This window comes from Fundulus heteroclitus, chromosome 9 (genome assembly GCF_011125445.2).
Source record: "Fundulus heteroclitus isolate FHET01 chromosome 9, MU-UCD_Fhet_4.1, whole genome shotgun sequence".
NCBI lineage: Eukaryota > Metazoa > Chordata > Actinopteri > Cyprinodontiformes > Fundulidae > Fundulus > Fundulus heteroclitus.
The window spans coordinates 3,810,393-3,831,821 of NC_046369.1; the positions used below are offsets into that span (position 1 = coordinate 3,810,393).

General features: G+C 39.4%; 1 protein-coding gene across 8 annotated transcripts in view; it reads right to left on the reverse strand.

Moving 5' to 3' along the window:
• Window positions 1-21,429, reverse strand: part of LOC105936938 (discs large homolog 1-like protein) — a 136,944-nt gene that overhangs the window by 65,609 nt on the left and 49,906 nt on the right. The window contains exon 1 of one of the 8 annotated variants that reach the window (XM_036140862.1): window positions 15,696-17,006. The exons of the other annotated variants lie outside the window; for them this stretch is intronic. Within the exon in view, the coding sequence (XP_035996755.1) occupies window positions 15,696-15,965 (270 nt within the window). The 5' untranslated portion in view covers window positions 15,966-17,006. Of the gene's footprint in view, window positions 1-15,695; window positions 17,007-21,429 lie in introns of those variants that run through there. 8 annotated transcript variants of the gene reach the window in all.

The following is a 21,429-nucleotide window of genomic DNA, read 5'->3' on the forward strand; positions in this document are numbered from 1 at the left end:
ATACTTTACAAAAACACATTAGAAATTATTTATCATGTGTTCATATGAAAATATATATTTAAAAAGCAGTTTATTAAATCTGATCCTTAGTCTATGTATAAATCAAACTAATCAAGCGGCCCAGTAAAGTGTAAGAAATATTATTCTCCTTATAACACTATGAGCGTCTAACGTAACCAAATTTGTTGACTGAACTTTTGGACAGTGTCAGCCTTATTTCTGTAAAAAAAAGAACAAGTCCAGAAAATGAATACTAGATGCTATACTAAACTAATAATCTCTGTGTATAAATACATTTGTATTCCCAATGAAGGACAAATTTACACATATTGAGCTAGACAAAAAAAAGCTAAATAAAAGAGGTTATATTACATTGGCAAGGCCAGCATTGAACCTAAAAACATGCAGCCATGTGTCTGGGATTGTAATATTACAATCACCACCAGGGGGCCTAGTACTCCACAGACAAATGAAGGGCTGATGGAATCTGAGGCTCAACAGTCTGATAGCTTCATTTCAGCTGATTGACAGCCATTATACAAAGTGCTACAGCACTACATCCTAAACTGATGTCGTATGGACTAATAGATCTGCTAAATATAGTGTTGGGGGAAAAACACACACACAAAAACCAGACACCATCCAAGGAATTTCATGTCAGAACATTATGCAATATACATATGCTGACCTTAACTCTCATAATCAGTCTTTTCTGAGACAGTACCTTCAAAACATAGTCATATGCCTTAAACCGTGTCATGTTTTTAACGACATCATAACACAAACTTCACAGCAATTCACTGAAATTCTTAAGCTGTATGCAAATGAAATTTCATTCTGTATGCACTCTGTGCATACAAAATGACAATAAAGTTTGTCTAAGTCTAAGTCTAAACTGCAATCACGTTAATTGGACTTTAATCTGATAGATGCATTTACTGTGATATCCTAAATAAAATCCAGTGCAACCAGTTGCTTTTAAAAGATACCTAAATAGTACACTAAGTCCAGCTGTGTAGTTTAATCTGAGTATAAATAAACTGCTCTATGAAGGCCTCTGAGGTTTGTTACAGAATATTAGGCAACAACGAATCATGAAAGCCGAGGGAAACGCCACACAAACCAAGGACAAAGTTGTGGGCAAGTTAAAAACAGGGTTAGTTTATAAAACAATATCCCAGGCGTTGAACATCTCTCAGATCTATCATCCAGATATGTAAAATAGCATGGTACAAACAGCAAGTCTGTACACTGATGTATAAAAATGATCACACCCTGAAAAAAGGCAGCGATCAATCACGATGTGAGTAAAGCATGACGTCAACACAAAGGCTGTCACGCTGCTACTAGCGTCCTGGAGACCAAATCTGAACCATTAGGCCTTCATGCAACTGTTACGTGGTGGAAAACCAACACAGCACATGATCCTGAACACACAATGTCCATCTTGAACATGGTTAGTGGCAGCATTTTGCAAGAAGAGTGATTCTGGTCAGAGTTGATTGGAAGATTTATAACGTTAAATACAGGGCAATCCAGAAAAAAAAAAAAAAAAAACAAAACGATTTAGACTACAAAGGATCTGAGGTGGAGGTTCACCTTCTAGCAAAGACACGATCATAAACAAAGCATATTGTTAAAGAAGGCCGATCAAATTTCAGACCTAAACCTATTGACGATCTGCTATGGAAAAAAAACACAAGAAAAACAAACTTATCCTTTTCCTTCTACTTCAGAATTATGCCAGTTGGATTGTTATCATGTATTGGACAAAATTTTTCTATATATATTTTTTCTATATGTTTTGACTTGTAATGCATTGAACAAATTGTCCTAGTTTTCCTTGCCAGACAATAATCATGCAGTTCAATCAATAACAGCTATTAAAAAAATAAACAATCATAGAAACAATCTAACCTTAATCAACATGATATCGCGTAGCAAATGTATAAGACAATACCTGAGCTAGTTTAAAATGCATAGGATCCACACAATATACCTAAGAGCAGACTGCTACAATCTCAAGGGAGAGCATCCAAACACGCTGCATCCAAGCAGCGCTTTGGTCTCCATGGATCCGGTTGGTAATAAGACTTCAGAAGTCACAGCATCTTCATTATCATATACAACACCATCAGCCACACACAACATGTCAGAATAAATCTGTATTCATTCACAGAGGTTGGTGGGATTAGATCAGCATAAGGTAGACTTGGGCAGCTCAGTGTGTTCTAACGGGGACAGTGATCGTTTCATTTCTAACGATGAGAAGAAATAACTTTAAAACTCCATTGTGTGTTAGCAAGGAGCCTGCCGACAAGCCGACATATAAATCTGACCTCCAGTGTGCAAAACCCTACACCACAGATTCCATCATGTCATTATTTATTAAATAGGGACAAAGCCACAATTAAAAAGCTTGTGGAACATTAAGTACACCCCAAATCACACGATACATTTAAAACACACAAACATGAGAATTTAGAGTGCATCGATGATCTTTTTACCGTGACTGTGATTATTCATTTTTCAGAATATACGTTGCACTTTTTTCATATTTTGGCCGGTCCTGCGATTTGTGCAACTTATATATCAAATTTAAATGGTAATATGAACCAAGGAGTAAACATTATCGTCTATAGCCACAAGAGATGGAGATTGTGTGAAAAAAATGTCAAAATAAATATGTATAGTCTGGTGCGACATGTTTTTTTCCTCTTAATGACACATTTTTTGACTGATGCGACCAATAGTCCAGGAAACGTTTCAACACCTATCCAGAAGTCTTTGTCAGTTCTGGTGGCTCGCACTTGAGTGAGCCACCAACTCGCTCCTGGATAGGTGTTGAAACATTTTCAGAAAGAACGAAACGAAGGTCCGGTTGCCTCCAATTTAAGCCTGTTTGCTGTTGTGATGACCCGGATAACTGAGAATTTGCACAGGAATGAGGTCAATGAACTCAGAGGAACATCTAACCCTCCTATAGAAGGTCCATCTACTTGTGCAACAGCTGGGGAAAAGCCCTTCCTCAGGCTAAAACACAAAGTTCAACGGTAACTGAGAGTCCCATTCGGTTTTCTGTTGAGACAAAGACCCTTCCTGTTTCCCATCTTGTAGTCTGTGGTGAAATTCTAGCTTGCAGCCTTTTAACTTGAAGGGCTGTGCCTCAGCTGTGAGCCAGAGTATCTGAATGAAGCTGCTGTAATGTTATCTATAAGAAGACAATGACCTCCATGTGTTTTACGGATGAGTTTACTGCTCTCTCTGTCTATCTATCGCCTGTCTGTGTCGACCGAGCTGTTGGTTTCTCTTTTTCGCTTCTGTAAAATGAGAGTTAAATACAGGTTTGCTTTCAGATCAATTAAAGTGCTTGGTGGAATAAGATGCTTATTAACGGGTTTAATTTTGTGTCAAAAAGTGATTATTTGGAAATGTATAATAAGTCGATACATACAAATGTATTTAAGTCATCTCAACTGTTTTTTTTTTATCTTGCCACATGTGTATTTAAAATGAAAAGCATTCAATTTACAGTATGAAGCTATAGGACAGATAAAGTTCCTCTTCTTTTGTTTTTGCTATCAGGCCTTGTTTTAATCTTTTTCCATCCATATTGGGTGTAGGAGCTGTGGCGTCAGATGTTGCTGTGGAGCTCTATGTTTAATAATCAGCATGAAAACGATCATTCTTTATAGAGTAATATTGTAAAAAAAAAAAAGACAGATTCCCTTACCAATACTATTCTGTTGTAAACATTTGTCTGCACCTTGATGTTTGGGCCGGCCCCCCAATGTTTGTCTAAATAACGAATTTCTGAAAATGTGCATGCCCAACACACTCTCAGTAGCTGTGGGGCACAAATCCTAAGGCCCCAAGCTCGGATCGTCCAATCAAAATGCTGGAAATGCACACATTACGTTTACGCTCTGCCGGAAACTGTGCAACAGCCAAGTGTTGGTTGTCCTTGCGAGCTCATTGAAGGATTTATGTGAATCTTTCTGTTCAATAAATTAACATTATTAGGGAGGCTTTATTTATATTTTTATGTATAAAAATGTGTTACATTTAGCTTACATAAAATGTCATTTCTAGTGTATTGGTTTTGCTAATTTGTCTGTTTTCTTTAAAGTTAATCAAAGTCAGATTGTTTTAATCAAAGAAAAATTAGCTGCTACTGATAGGTGTTGAGTTTTTGTGCCCCACTTAACTTATCGTGCCAGAGACGCCACTGCGTTGGGAAGAGTCCTCCCAAATGACAAAATAACTATTAGCTCAATTATTCCAGTCGTGGAAAAGTCCTCTGCAGTGTTGGCCTCTTCAAACATTCAGGCTAAATCGCTAAAATAAGATGTAACTCAAAACTCATGCCGGAAAAAAACAACAACTGTAAAGAAAAAAAACATGGTAAAATTTAAGCATCTTATAAAACAAATGATTCAACAGAAGGTAGATATGATCAAATGAACTGATAAAGGAATATTTTACCTGTACTTTTTTAGTGCTGGTTTAAATAAGCTGGCAGTTCCTGCCTTTCTTGGGTTTTCAGGAAGTTTAATGGAGAGCTGATAAGAATAGAAAATAAATGTTGCATGCCTTTATTCAGTTAGGGTCCTTGAAACATTAAGTGAAGGGGTATCCAATAACCTGAGTTGTCTGTAAGGTTCATATTCAACAAGCAACTCTAACAACTTAGAGCAAAGACCACTCAGTGCTTTATGAACCAATTACACAATTTTAAAATCTATCCTTTGGCAAATGGGGTGCTGCTGTAGGAATTTAGAGACTGGAGCGGTCTGATCTGTTTTACTGGTACTGGTCAGGACACTGCCAGCAGGATGTTGGATGACCTGCTGCTGCCTGATTGATTTTTAAAGAGGCTGTTAAAATTAGGCCAGAATCCATAACAACACTAACGTTTATTGCATACCTGTTGGTATTTAGAATAATTGATTGGAATTCAGTGTCAATATTCAAATTTGCATGTTTTGGTAGAAAAGACAACTACGCCGTTTTATCTGCAATGGGTTGAAGGAAATTATTATTTATATTATGAACCCAGACTGACAGACCCAAGTGACTGTAAGGGCATCTGTTCATGAGGTGACAGAAATATAAAGTTGCATGTTATCAGCATACAGTAATAAACGGCAAGAATTGTTGTAGTACTCCATAATATGAGTTTTCCAAAAAAAGGTAAAAAACAAAGCAACTGGACTTGTTTTCCGTAGTTGAAGACGTTTCGCTTCCTCTCCCGGAAGCTTTCTCAATTCAAAAAGTCTGGAGTAATGATGAGTAACAAGCTTTATACCATACCAAACAAAGGCCTGTAATGGCTTAGATAACATGCAAATTCAACCGAAACAGGACCACCCCTTAGTAATGGGCGGTCGTAAAAACCATTAAGCCAGCGGAATGGACCGAAATAATATGAGCCATAATATGAGCTAGGGGTATAGAGACACTGAATAATATTACCAACGGCGTGGGGTCTGCATAGCATACGGATAAAGGGAAAAGCTTCAAGCACAACAGAACTCCAAATGCTGCTTCTTTTAATGCACCCTGATGTGGAACCAATGTCAGGTTTCAAGTGATAACCAAGCATCCTCCCATATTCCAAAATCTCATCACCGAAGAAATAATTAGAATGTCAAAATTAGCTATTCTTGGCTGACTTTTATCTTTCTGGTGACTGGCACAGCGATGGGCTGGCAGGCAGTGTCTCCCACCCAACGACAGCTCGGATACGTCCCACTAGCCGCACAAACAAAGCAGGATCAAATAAGCATAAAAAAAAAAAATTAAGAATGAACTATTTTTATCATAGCAAACATCTTTGCTGATGTCTGAAAAGTTTTTTTTAGCCTCTGTATCCTCTACATGAGGCTTGGACTTAATACATTTATAGATGTTGCACATGCACACAGAAGCCTGCAAACCTCAGATGACATGTATAAAATCCCACAGTTTTTTGGGGGGCTTTCACTTTAGCTACAGTATTCCCAGGCTCACTGTCTCAGCTTCATCATCCCCAGACTTAAAGTTGGTTTCATCATAAAGTTAACCATTCATCATTGCCACAAGGTGTCAGATATTTATTAACTGTTAAACTTGGTCTGCAAAGAGGCACAGCATTTACAGCTCGCTTGTATGTCAGAAATGTACTGATTCGTGTTTTGCATGATGCTTAAAATATCACAATCACAATTATGACCCTTTGACTGGATGCAGCGATTCTATGTGTGACTGTAAGAAAAGTTCCTAACATTATATTATGCCGCCAATTAAAAACAAATATGCATGCTGTTAATATTGCCGTTAAACAGAAACCTGTTAAATGTAGGTACATCTACATCCATTTTTACATACCCTATATTCTGAGTTTAAGTTTTTCTTATGTCGACCTATTCTATGCAGATCCCAATGTTTCTATGCTGCGTCCAGTCTCTTAGGTTAGTGGCCATATTAAATGATTGCTAGTGGTCAGCGGTGATTATATCAGCAGACATGGAACAGGCTGGGGGTAGCAGACTGATGGGGAGCAAAGAGAGCGTGTCTGCGTGGAGACGTCTGTGTGCGTGTGGGAGAGAGCTGACATGCAGGCTTCTTCCCACACACAGAAGGTGATGCAACATCTCACACCCTCTCAGCATTACAAATCGAATCGCTGCACTCGCTGCTCCGGCCCAGTGTCGGCGTGTGCATAATTGTGTGCGTGTCTGTCCCTGCACGAGTGGGTAACAGTGGGAAAGAAAAGTAGGTCTTTTTTTTAATTTACAGTATAAGTTTCCCTTGATTTCCTTGACTCACGCTCACGCCCACAAGCGCACATGAACAAATGTTCTGCTCGGTGATCGCCAAAGTTGTATCACCATGACAACAGCAGATGCCACCTGCAGCCTCGGACATCATCGGAAGCTCGTCCAAGCTCATTGGCTGGCATTAGAACCAAGGACTCAGAAACTGGGTGTGCAATGGCTCCGCCCACTTTCTCTAAACAGCATCAGTCCCTTTTTAAAGTCACTTTTAGCTTATCACTGGTCTACTCAAGATAGGATCACCTAACAGTAAATAGTGATAGAAGAAAAACCCCAAAGATGATGCCTTGTAACTAATTTAAACTGTACAAGTACATTTAGATGTAACAGCGGATCATAATAAACAACACACACCACATGTATCATCACATCGTTCATGAAGTCATGAGGGCTTTCAACAAGCCTGGACATGTTTCTGTTTCCATGCCACTGCTTGCATTATCTTTACGCTTCAATCAAATATTCTTTAATTAGGGATCACATTCAAGCAATTTCGCATTTTTATGCAAAATGCATTTTGGAATCCTAAATTCTCAAACTGTGAGGAGGTTTCAAAAAGCACTGGGCCGTGCATAGGACTGATTCCAAACTCGTACGGCATAATATCTCCAACAACTGATCTCAAGACACAGTCAAAGAAAGTGACAGCATTATGTTTTAAGTCAAAGAGGGAGTGGAAAGTTTCATGGGCCGGAGAGAGATAACGAGCAATTCTATAAATGAATATGGTGTGTGCTGGGGAGTGTAGGTTGAAAAATATGATCTTGTTTCATGCTGCGTATCGATGACATGGTTCATACACATTTTCCATTTTAAAATCCATCTGTACAGTCACCCATTGACTATCCAGGCGAAACTATCTGTATAAAGCTGAACACCGGGACAGGGGGCAAAATGTAGGGATGCAACCTGATTCAGCTATATTAATACACTACAATAGTTCCTGTCAATTTGAAGTCTGTCATTCAAAATGCTGTCTGGTTGCTGTATGATGCTTTACTCTAACCTGTGCTGACTAATGTATCCTACTTTGGAGTAAGAGATTTTGGGTATTGGTAGCTCTTGTATTGATAGAGTTGCATAATAAATACTAGACTAGCTGACAACACTGAGTCAGGTAAACACTGGTTTACCTGACCACTTTTACAACCATGTGGCAGGATTTTGGATTTAAAAAAAAAAATGTTAAGGGATTAATAAAATGCATGTGAGGACTGGAAGATCACCGGCTAAAGACACTGAAGTTAGCATTAACACCACAGTTTCTTAAACCGAGCAAACTAAAACATTACCTCATATCTAAGGATGTCTAAGGAGTTAAAAAAATGGACGACAGAATCAAAGGCATGTCAAAAAATATTACTACAATTTCCTATTAACTAAATCCACAACAGCAACATTTGGTTGGGGGAAAATGCTCCAAGGCGTGTTGCTCAGCGATCCTTCTCGTGTCCAATATGTATTAAAAGCACAGCGTGATGCACGTCATATTGCAGACACTGATAAGTCTGCATACAGACAGGACTTAGATCATCTGGTCTACTAATACGGTCAAAACCACCTGGAGCCTAACCCGCTAAAGTCTGTGGAGATTACAGTGTACTTCCAGAGAAATCCCCCCACACTGCCTCCACTCACCATCGTCCACAACACTGTGTCTGCAGTGGATCTCTTCTGGTTCCAAAGAACCACCCTTTATCAGGAACCTGAGCGGGACACACGGACACTGTTCGGCAGAAGGCCCAGCAGATCCTACGGCAGCTCAAGAGATACAACTGTCCACAGGAGCTGCTGGTCATCTTCTACGAGGCCATGGTTCAGCCTGTCCTATGTTTGTCTGTTTGTCTCATCTACAAACCAGTAAAGGTCCAAACATCCAGGACTTGCACAGGTTTGGGGTCAGAAAAAGGGCAACTAAGATCTCTGCAGACTCCATACATCCTGCCCACAAACTGTTTAGACTTTTACCTTTAGGTCGGTGGGAATCAGCACTATTTCTGAATGTAGAGAGCCACAGAGTTTCTTTAGCCAGGCTGTCACTCGAAATGAAAACCTTATGGCTTGAGCAGTCAGCTAGTTGGCTGTGAAACAAATTCATATTTGCACAATCACACGCTCCCTTTTTTCTTTTTCTTTACACATTAAAAAAACAAACAAAAAAACATGCAGTCATGTACATACTGCTGCTTATATATTTGTACTTAATTTCTGTACTCTGTGAGCAATGTAACCAAAGTCAAATTCCTTGGTTGTGGACACAATAACGGCCAAATAAAGCTGATTCTGATATCACATGACACATCGCGGTGCTCCCAATGTGTAGCTTGTTTCATGGTTAAACATTAACTGGATATTCTGTAATGATCAATGTTTCTTCAAAATGGTTTAAGACTTAAAGATAAATTCATTGTCTTTGTAAAAACACAAAACAGAACAAATGTGTTCTGCTTCACAGCTTCACAAAGGTAAACTTTATTAAAATGCAGTCCTGAAACGATTGACTGTCATCTGAAGACACTTTAACTTTTTTATATTATCTACAATCGTGCAGTCATGACACAGATATCTGTCTGGTATTACTAACCTCACTGAAAATAGAGGCATTAACTGTATTCAATTCTGTTATATATCAAACAGAAAATAAGATCTGATAGATCTTATAGAACACTCAATAACTTTAAACCTTATAACTCTTGGGGTAATTGTTTCACCTGGCTTTAAATGCACTGGTTGTAATGATGTTGGGTTGATATTTCGGTATCCTGGACAGACAGTGGGATCAGATTACCCCCTGGGTCATCATTCCAGTATTTCCAGGTCTTACTCTCCCTCCTTATCTTTCCTGGCTCTGTCTACTGTTTGCCACACCCATTTACCTTGACCACTAAACACCTCCTCATGGCTTTTATAGCTTTCTATGGGGCCAGGATGGCATCCATACCTCTACTTTATATCTAATCAATTATACAAGTAACGATGAGAGAGATAAAATACAATATTACACTCCTCACCAAAAAAAAAAAAAAAACAATGTGGAAGGGTGGGGTTAATTCATTTTCCTTAATTACTGGGGCTACTGAGATGAGTTTAGTAACCCTGGTGTGTATGATTTACATATTCCAAAGGGCTACAAAGAACTCCCTTGGCAACAATTCAGTGTAATTCAGTAAGTTAATATGGAAAACAACAGAAAAAAATCTTGCAGTGTTAAGATAACCAATCAAGGAAAGTCTTATAATATGAAAAAATTAAACCACATAAGGTAAATTATTTCATCTTAAACATGCTTGTCAGACAATTTAGTCAAAATTGTTTCACATTCTATCGGCTAAGATGTTGAATTTAGCTGTATCAGGGTCTTGCTCACAAGGCAGATTAGGACAGTTTCTGCAGAGATGATACAATGAAGACAGGGCCTAAGCAAAAGGCACAGCTTTCCGAAGCTTTTCATTTCCATCCTCGTTTGCGTTCTTAAACTGACCGCAAATGAGATTCAAATCAGATCTGGAATTAACGTAGCTCAAATGAGTTATACCCGAAAGTTAGATGGACTCCCCCTTAGAAATGGTGTGGGGAGCTCACCTATTGTGTAGGAGACCAGTGCATAGCTGCTGCTCCTCTAAAAAGGTTGAGGTGGTTTGGGCATCTAATATGTTTGCTTGTAACTGCATTGCTATGGGAGCGCTTTGGACATTTCATGCTGGCAGGATACCACAGGATGGAGGGCTTACTGATCTAGTAAAGACTTGGAGTTACCCTTCAGATGAAAGTGAGGAAAGTAACCAGGAAGAAGAAAATTTGGGGATCTCTACTGAATCTCTTGCCATGGTTTTGGATGAGCACTAAAGGAGTCGAAATTGGCATTTTGATTCTTTCATAACTGAGGTTCTAATGAAAGATATTTGACATTCATCCATCCATTTTCTAACACATCTATGCCTTGAAGGGATGCAAGGGGTGCTGGTGGGTTAGGGAAGGACTTGAACCCAAGACCTTCTTGCTGCATGGCGACAACACGACCCACTGCGCCACTGTGGAGATATTGGACATGTTTTAGTTAGAATATAACAGGATTATAAAACCAAAACCCCCATATAGTCCTCTCAGCTATTTCCTTTACTGCTGATATTAGAAGACTGAGTGCGACGATTGACTCCATTCTTCGCCTGTTTACTTTCAGGAGAAAGTGTCTGGAGATGCTGCATACATATTCTAGGTTGGCTACGTAGGACCATAATGTCCAAGACTTCACTTTTGGTTAGTCGGGGGTGAACAATGTGACTAGAATATCATAAAAAATGTTTTTTACAACCATATCATTTGAACTCCTTCTACATAAAAGTAAGCTTTTGTACTAAAGGAAAAGGAGGGCACTTCAGTTGGTGTGCGGAATAGCGTTTAGAACAGCAAAAGATGAAATCTGTATTATAAAAGATTTCAGACTCTCTTTTGGAAGCTTTCTGACATGTTCTAATCTTTTATGGTTTAATGTAATCACAGTACCCACGCCTACATTTTCCTTTCTTGAAAAACTAAATTAGTAAATACTTTTAAAGGAAAAACATCTCTATGGGTTAGCAAAGGGTTAGCAAATTAAAATGAAAAATAAAAATACAGATTTGACCTATTTCAGCGACTCCTTTGGTATATTCAGTGACAAACAGAGAATCAAGATGTCTAACTTTTGGTCAGTTAAAAAATACATTAAAAAAATGTATAAGCATATTTAAATTTATATCCATATATCAGCTTCCCTCCTAGGGAAAAAGAAGATAAATAAGTCATAGCATTTTTATCATATTCACTTCTTATACAAAGAAAAACATTTCATTTCTTACAATAACTTGAGGCACAAAGTCTCAAAAGTCAACAAAACTTGAACACCAGAGTTTATAATCAGAAGCTAAGATGACAGTAAAAACTCAGGGAGTTGGATCTCTTTTATTCTGTCCTCAAGAGATACATTTCAATGCAAATCTGTCTAAAACTAAGAAAAACGATGTAACCCTAAGAATCCAAAACAAAGGAAAAGCTTGGGTTTTATTTTTCAGAGCTTCTTTGAAAAATAATTTCCATTGCAAAGTAATTCTTCTTCGTTTGCTCCATCATATTTGAAATCAAAATGTTCTATGTATAAAAATAAGCTGTTCTATATTTTAGTTGCCCTATGTATCTGTTATAACCTTTTTTTGAAATGTGCCTCTACTTTTAAGTAGAAAAGAACAAAAAAAAACAAAAAGAGATTTGCTTTCTCTATAAACATGAGCAGCAACAACTGTGGATGTGTGTTGAGCCTAAAAACCCATCAGTCTGGCAGTAAGTGCCTTTGAGAGGGAAAATGGCAACACCTGGGGAAATCACCAGCCAATACAAGCAAGGGGTGGGTAAAAATGTTTTCCATAGTCTGAGCTGTAAATATGTTGATAACTGTGAAGTTGCTGTAGAGTCACATGACTCTTCCGATCAGTGTTCTGGATTAGGATTCGACGGATGCGTAACATAAACAACTATGAATTGAAGAGCACAAGAAGACCACAGTATTCTGCCATAACTAATCTTACAGTGAATCAGATAAACAACATCAACTGGTACTTCTTTTGGAATTCTTATTTTCCCAAGTATTTAGTATTTAGCAAGTGTAAAAATATGCTAAATTGAGACAAACTCATTACAACATGTGTATTAATTTATATACTACACTTAAGCTAGTTGTACCTATTTGTGCTTTGTTCAATTTTCTTGAGTCATGCCATAATAAAGTCCATCACCCCAGGGCTCTAAGTAAATGAGCACAAACACATTGACAAAAATAACAACAAATAGTATTTCTTTTTTTTTCGGGGGCTTTTTCACAGCTCTAGTGGCTCACTTTTTATGAAAGTAGGCTGACAGGAAGGGGGGTGGAAGAGGGGGAGAGACATGCAGCAAAGGGCCGCGGGTCAGATTCGAACCCGGGTCAACCGCGTCAAGGACTAAGGCCTCTGTATATGGGTCGTGCTACCCGCTGCGCCACGAGCGCGCCCAACAAATAGTATTTCAATGTAATTATTAACTAGTTTTCTTTAGCTTAAGCTAAACGTTTTTTAAAATGTTTAGCTTAAAATAGCAATAAGCGATATTTCACCTTTAGCCATGCCTTTCTCTAGTTCGCTACAGCACTCGCAACCCATTTCCACTTCTCCTCATCGGCTCGTATGAGTCTATTTGCAAAGGATAAAAACACAGCAGAACAGCATCCTCTTTCAGAGGAGCATGTCTAATGTAGAAGTAACTCATAACTTTATAATGATGTTATTAAGAGAACGTTTTGATACGATGAGCATTCTCTCTGCCATTTTGTGCCTGGCGGTGGCATTTTATGGCCAGTGGGTAAGGCTCTGAGTGGCAGCTGTTCACATGCACATACAGGCTGTATGTAAACAAGAGATTGGAGAACAACACAAAGTGATAGTGTGTGACGTTTAAGCATAGTCCATCCCAAAAGATACATTTAGTTCTTCACAAAACAATTTTTTAGTTTTCGCTTATTGCTCCTTTAAGTTTCATTTTAGCTCATGGTTTACCTATGGTTAATACACAACATCCGAATCTGAGCTAGCCTCACTAATGGCTAACTATGTCTCTTCACAGCATAAGTCTTCTGATGGGCTTGTGTTCAGGTCAGGTTCCTCTCAGATAAAATAAGAGTTTAAAAAAAAACTGAGTGCAAAGCAGAGCATCGTAGGTTGAAACTACTTTATGTTAATTACCAGAATAGGAAAATAATTTGCATGTAGAATAGGAAAATAATTTGCATGTAGCTATAAGTCTGGAGCATTCTCGTTGCAGTCTATGAATAGGTTTTGGTGTAGACAAATAACAAAAAATATTAATGAAACCTTCAAATATCAATTTCCCTGCTGTATTCTGGTGATGGAATGCATAAGATGTGTTGATTGGTGAGTCTAATTTAATAGTAAAACATGGATAGCTTGTTTCTTCTTTCTGTTTTGCTTCTAGAGATCAGACCAATCCAAATAAATATTAATATGAGACTCAATGCTGCCATCATTCTTGGATCCGACATAAAGCCGAGGCCACCGATCCAACCACCAATCTAGACAACGTGGTTCTGAGTTACTCAAGGTCATATTTTGACAGATTTTGTTCTAGAAGGTTAAGCTTGTATCCCAAAAATATACATTGAACAATACATTTTGTAGGCCTATATAGTGAACAACACATACTCCTATAAATTGTATGTAATAGATGCTTAAAATGTTTCAATGGAAGTATTTTTTTGGATTTGCCAGGCTACTTCAAGTTTAAACACATGGGTGGAGCTCGACATTGAAGCCCACTATCAATTGGTGGTCTGCTGCAGCAGAGTGAGCAATCATCTTTTTGTGGGAGATATTTCAGTGTTGAAAGGGAGAGCCTAGAAATTAGACTTGTTACATGTGTTCTACAGAGAAGCCCCAAGGAGCTTTGACAGCTACAAGAAGGCTAACTGTGAATTGCTGTTTCTGTGAGGTTTGTCATCATACATAGGGCTCATATACCTAACATCTAGAAAACAGAGATAGTTGGCTATGTTTGCTGTGCTAGAGATAGCAATCACTACAAAACGATGTACATAAAACTTGAAAAATATATATGCTTCTTTTCACAAAAATAGTACTTAAAATTATTTTTTTGTTGAGCTGATGTAATTTTGTGTAATTGATGACTCTTTATGGCTGAAAGGCTTATTAAGACTTTTACCTGTAGATGCAAGTGCTTTTCAGGGCTTTAAAAACAGCAGCAAAAACTTTTCGAAACATTCCAAATTATTACCGATATGTTCTCAGGTTACATTCCTTTTTATTGTTTGTGTTCAGATTTATCAGAAAGGGGTGATTATTTATCTGAAAGGGTCATTCTGAGTCTTAGACATCGAATTAGTGTTCTCGTAAATATCAAAACACATTAAGAAATGGTTAAAAAAAATAAAAAGTTTAGTTGTACAGACAAAGTACCAATTTAGTCTATTTCTATTTGTTTACACAACACCAGGATCAAAAAACACTGTTTCCGTGAAACAGCTCTGGATTAGAAAATATAAATTCAGGATTGGACCAGAAACCCAAACTGCAATGGAGAATTTTGAATTGGCCTCATTATGAATCTTTCTCCTCACTAAGGTTGTGTTTATTGTATCGCCTACTACCCACTGTGTGACATCCATAAACCAGTGTCTGTGGATAAAACAGGGCAAACGTTTAAAAACAGTTAAACTGACATTGTTTATATGTGGAATAATTGATGAATAATTAAGAATTATAATTAACAATCATTATGTTAACTATAACATGAGTATATCTGTACTGCATATAGAAAAATCTCAAACTGCTAAAAGTATCAAACTACAAATACTCTACATTAATCTAGAAAGCTTCAGAGTACGCTTAAATGCTCTTCTGGCCCGATCTCAGAAATAAGGCACTGACGACCAAAAATGCCTTCCTCACGTAGGTCACAGGCGTCACGCACACATCTTATTGGAAATGTTTTTGTTTCAGGGCAGACTTTGAGTATGGAGACTGCTTTGCTTCATTAAAGCTTTGCCATGGCAACGCCATCTCTTTTTGGGTCCCAAACACTAGCATTAAGCCAGTTCTCATTTCCATGACAACCTCATCAAAAATCTTAACCACAAACAGAGAAGTGAGTCAGCTTCGGTTTTAAACCCGCCAGCTGTCTTAACCACCTTCACATTTCAGGTAAGAAACCCAAATTCTAAATGACTGGATGCTCTACACATAGATGCAAACTCTAGTCAGCATGATCTCTACCTTAACCTCAAACACGTGTGAACTTTAATCGCATACACGCACTTTCTGTGACATAGGTCATTACCTGATTGGAAGTGATACAATCAGTGAAGGCACTCCTCCTTGAGAAGAACGTGAGGAGCTGCTGCCAACGAGAGGAGGATGAGGACGGGGAGGAGGAGGCAGGTGAGGAGGTGGAAGGGGACGAAGTGTGGGGAGGTGCTAGCTCCTCCGAAGAGCCTCGCTTGGGTCCGAACTTCTGTTTGATTCCTAGTCCCGCCCCTTGACCTCCAGATGATCCACCTACTCTGGAGCTGCGGGGGTACAAGGTGTTGTTCCCAAAAATATAGTTCATAGTTTCTGCTGTCCGCTCCTCCTGTAAAGCAAGTTCGAGTTTATGTCGCAGCTCTTTTCCACCGTTTCATATCCAGGTTTTTTTTTTTTTTGCGTTTGTTGCTTCCTCTGTTTCTTCGACGCACTTGTGAGGAGTTGCAGGCAAATTTGCAGATCAATATCCAGCTTTTAAAGATTATCTTTTCTTTTTTAAGTTTTTGTTTGAAACATCTTCTTTTAAATCTTTTTTTTAGGTCCTTTAGAGCTGGTAGAGCAGTTGACAGTAGGGAAGATGATGAAGAGCAGAAGAAGAGGGGGGTGCAGGTGGATAGTCCAGGGCCGGTCGATAGAGTCTACTTAGAAATGAGGCACTAGGTTCTCTGCTTTTGAATATTCGTCCATCCTTTGGTCCATCAGCTCGCCTGTTGTTTTTGCCCATGAATTTTTCCATCATCCCATTGTCAGTCCATGCAAGTGAAATGTCCAGAATTCACATCCCTGAGCGTCCAGATTCCCTTCTCCTCTGCTCCGTTCTTCCCCCTTGTCAGAGAAAACAGTGAGGGGGAGTGAGGGCCAGGCACCGGCAGGATATGAGAATTGATTATTTAGGGGAATTCACTCTCCGTCTTTCCCCACCCCAACTCTTTTCCCTCCCACCCTCCTTCTCTCTGAGTCCAAGGAGATGACCAGTCAATCTTCCCCCTGTCACTGTGCCTTCTCCCATTAAATATGGGAGGAAGGGAGGGCGTGATGGGTGGCTGAACGGATGAAATGAGGGAGGTGGAAAGAAATCGACGAGGATGAGAGCATCTGAAGTAGCTGGATGGCAGCAGGAATCATTCTCCAATTCTTCTGCTTCTCCTTCTCTCCCTATTGCATCTTTGTTGTTCCTCCAAGTCTTTCTTCTTATCCATTTCACTCAGCATGTTGTTCAGTCTCCTTTCCTTTCTAGCCTCCACCTACCCTGTATTTTCTGTCTCCCAGTTACTGTCTTTCAGCAAATTGTCTTTTACAGTCTTTTATTTCAGCTGCAACCCGATGCTGTCCTCTCCCTTACTGTCAGATATTATTACTGGTGTAAGCCCCACCCCTACTTTCCAGTCAGCCAATGATATAACACCACCCTGTGTCTTTTACTCCAAATACACTCGCCCTAAAACATCCATGCACACAAATGCCTGTTGCAAGTTGGGCTATACGGCAGGCGGAAAACAATTTAATGCACGAAAAAAAGCCAATTGTAGCCCAAGGCTGGCAGTTAGCAAAATAACTGTTTTGGTGAGTGGGGCTGTGCTTTGTGAAAAACAAAAAGCAACATCCAAAATATAGACAAAAAAAAACAACAAATTTACTCTATGAAAGTGACAAGCCATAAGGCAATAAATGAGTGCACGGATGGAAGTAAAAATATATGCACGCAAGGTGCAATAGATTTGGTGTTTCAACGTGTGTGCGTGTGTGTCTGTGGGCTTGGGCATAATTGTGGAAGATAGAGATCTTCTCCTAAGGCTGTTTTCAGACACTGCAGCACCCAGCTCTCCCACACACCTCTATCTCCCTCACATACATATACAAGAGAGAAATAAGCAAATGACTTTAGGATGGAAAACAACAGACGGTTGGTGAAGAACATAGCAGAATCGAGATGAGTAACAACCAGAATTGCTTGTTGCTTAATAATGTCCTAAATATAGTTATATATATATATATATATATATATATATATATATATATATATATATATATATATATATATATATATATATATATCTGTACAGGTGAATAGTGGGAGTGCAGACCCTCACAATTATAATCATTCCAAAAACCTGGACCAACATTTGAAACACACAGATAGCCTACACTGCTATCTTTGCCTCCCGGTGGATTAGCCACAGGTGGAGCAGGACCCCTGTCACAGCTTCTTCCTGTGTCTCCGTGGGAACTGTTGCTATAGCGACAGCTTGCAGAGGCCTGAAATACACCTGGCACAGCCTGACTAATGTGCTGTTCCCTCAGATTGGGATAGATGAGATTTTTCACACTTTCCATTAGTCTTCTAAACCGAGCTGGAGCTTAGAAGTGTGGAGAATATTGCGAGCAAGATTATTGCAGTAGTGTCCCTCTACAAATCATAAAGTCAATGCAGGTTGTCATAAGTAGTCAGGTAAAAGCTGTTGGCATGATGTTTTCTGTGTTAATCATGCTTTTGTTTATACATTTGACTTGCATGAAGTCACTCTTAGTGGAAGAGCATTGCAAACTAATCAAACTTTTAAGTGTACAGAATGGCTACAGAATGTTTGCAACCTCTGTTACTGTATTTCTACCAGACCACTTACCCTGACCCTTCTAAAGCTCTGGAGGAATCCCATAATCTCAAGTATTTCTATAATAAACATAATGCCACCTCTCAACCTCGATGTCACCCCTTGGACTGTGTCATAGACCTTTTGCTATTGGGAGCATATTGACATACTGGTCAAGAATTAAAAAAACCCTCCTTCTCATGAATGCTGCCTTTGACCTTATTCAGGCAGCTTGCCCTTTTACCCAGTTAGACCATAGTAACATCTATCATTTGGTCAGAATAAGGGAGAGGAATGAGTTGGAAACAGCCGTTAAAACCCTCACTGGACAAAATTTGTATTTTGGTTTGACCAACACCCCTGCTGAGACATGTTTGTTCAAATTGTGTTTGGATAATATTTAGATTGTTAATTAGGACCTTCAGACTAACAAGAAGCATGTCAGGTCAGTCATTCTTTGGCTCTTCTAAAACAACTTATCCATTAAAGCTGAGAAATGCAAGGTCCACTGCTCAACCACGTGATTTATCACCATGCCTTATCTCCATAGACCCAAATTAGTTTTCATCAGTGGAGGAATGGAGACATTGGCTGGAAGGAGAAGACACACCTTTTTTGTCATATAGATGGACTTCAAGAATCTAGAATACATCAAGACTGCAAACAGATTGAATCCATGTCAAGCCAGTTCAACAATCTGTCTTGAGACAAATGGCCAGAGGGAAATTCATCCTTACTGGACCTGCAGGCTGGTGCTGTTTTGAATAGATCTGGAGACAAAGTCCAGAAAACCCCACAGTCAACATCCACCTGATCTATTTTAAATTGACAGCCTGGGGACTGAGGCACTCACCTTTGCCACTCATCTCAGCTGTTTTTGTAATAACTGGGTTAATGAACCCGACATTCAAACCAGAAACAGAGTATGTTTGTAAAGTTTATTGAAAAGAAGGAAATGTTGACAGACAGAAGATGGCAGCAAAGACCGAAGCTGGTTGAGCAGGCTGGTGATGATGATGGCAGGTTGGTGACAGACAGGAGATGGCAGGGACAACAAGAGATGGTTAATGGCAGGCTGGACGGGTGAAGATGACAGAAACCAGCTGACAGGTGGTAATGGCTGAGTTGGACTGACCAGGTGATGGTAGTGAACAGGCATGAGGAAACAGTCCAGGCTTGACCAGAATATGCAGAATGATGGGTCACCAGAACTGACAGAAAGGCCAGACTTGACGAGCACACAAGCACTGGAATCCTTTTAGAGTGAAGGATGGTCACTTTCATGAACCCCAGGGTCTGGCACGCTGAGCACACAAGAACTGGGAATGCAACAAGACGTTCTGGCAGTGGGTGACTATGGAGGGCAGGTATAACAAGGCAGAGTGACAGGTGAGACGGCTTGAGACCGATTAACTGCAACAGGTGGAACAAATCAAGGTGAACAGAGCGGTAGCTGAGAAGAGTGGGGTAGAGAATAGGAAAAACACTCAATCAGTCCAAAAAAACAAATGAAATGCCAAAATCATGACAGTTTTAGTATACAGGTCTCAGCAAGAGTCTGGCATAGCTTGCAGCTGGTTTTGGTGACTGACCCATTTTAAAAACACACCAAATAATTCCTTTCTGATTGTCGTATCTGCTCTTAAATCAAATCCCATAGAAGCCCACCAGTCAGATTCTTACAACCTCTACCTGTTCCACACTGTCCACAGTCCCATCTCAACATGAACCATCCCAGGTCTTCCCCTGTCTGAGCCCAACATGGTTATCCTGACCATTGTCAATAATTTCTCCAAGATGGCTCATCTAGTTCCCTTGAAAAAAAATATTTGGCCAAAGAGCGAGCCGGGGTCCTGGTGCGAGGGATCTTTTGCCTTTGCTAAATACCCTGAGTTCGTCTCACAGCTTTGTAGGGAGTTCTGCGAACATATCTTCTGGTTTCCACCCACAGACTGATGGTCAGACAGAAAAAGATTTAGGAAGTGACAATTTTACTTTGAACCCTTTGCAAAGATTATGCTACAAAATCTGCTATGGGTGACAAAATCTGCCATGGGTTAAGCATGCCTTTAATTCCGTCCAATCCAGTTCAACCAGTCTGTTCCCAATATACACCATCTACGGATTCCAGCCACATCCGACCTTCCATGTGTTCTGGATCAAATCTCACATCACTTCCAGACTCATTAGTGGTAGTAAATATCTTCCTATGCCCGTTCCCTATCTTCGGTTCTTGACCTTGTTTCCGCCTCATGGATTCCTGGCACTTGTCTTGCCCTTCATGGATATCATGCTTGACCTTTTTTGACTCTAGATTTGATCATCAACCCTAGTCGTTTTGCCCGCTCCAATCTGGATTATGTAGTCATCTATCTGCCTCCATGATTCTATCCCTCGTCTGTTCCCTAACCATGCTCTGGATAATTGGATTGGATCTGTCAGCACCGTAGTTTGTTTGTGCATCAAACTCAAATCAGAGAAGGATTGCCTACCTGGGATTACCCCCACCTGTTGCGACGTCATCTACCAGGCGGGATTTCCCTGGATATTACTCCTCAATCTCACTAACAGCAGACACACCAACCAAGGATCAGAAAATCAGAGACACAGTTTTAGAGTTGCTCCAGAGTGCATCTACCAGTGTTTTAGAACTCCCACTGTTTGTCATTTCTCATCCATTAAGTCAGGGATTAGAAAAACAGCACAGACATTTAAAGTGTGAAGCCTGTGGCTCAAAACTCAATTTGCCCTCAATAACCACCCCCATGTATTTATACAGTGGTACCAGCTCAACAGTTTGGTTATTGATTGTTACTGAAGAGCTCATTGTAGTTTTTTCTTTTTCAAAGTCACTCAGTGTGTATTGTTTTCTTCATAATGATGTTTCCTAAATGCCATTATATTATATTACCATCAGCAAGCTGTGGTTCACAGAAGTCAACTACTATTCAGAAGGTCAGTGGTTTGATCTCTTGGTTCATCCTTCCATATTTTTAAGTTCCAAAGCTCTTGTGCAATCATCAGTCATGTGTGTCTTCATGCTAGTGATACTCAGTGAAAGTATCTTCATCAGGTCTATATCAGCATTATAAATGCTGAACACGAATCCATTAACCAGCAGCTACATCTCGTCCCTATCAGTATGCTGTAGTCTCTGATAGCAATTATTAATTATATATT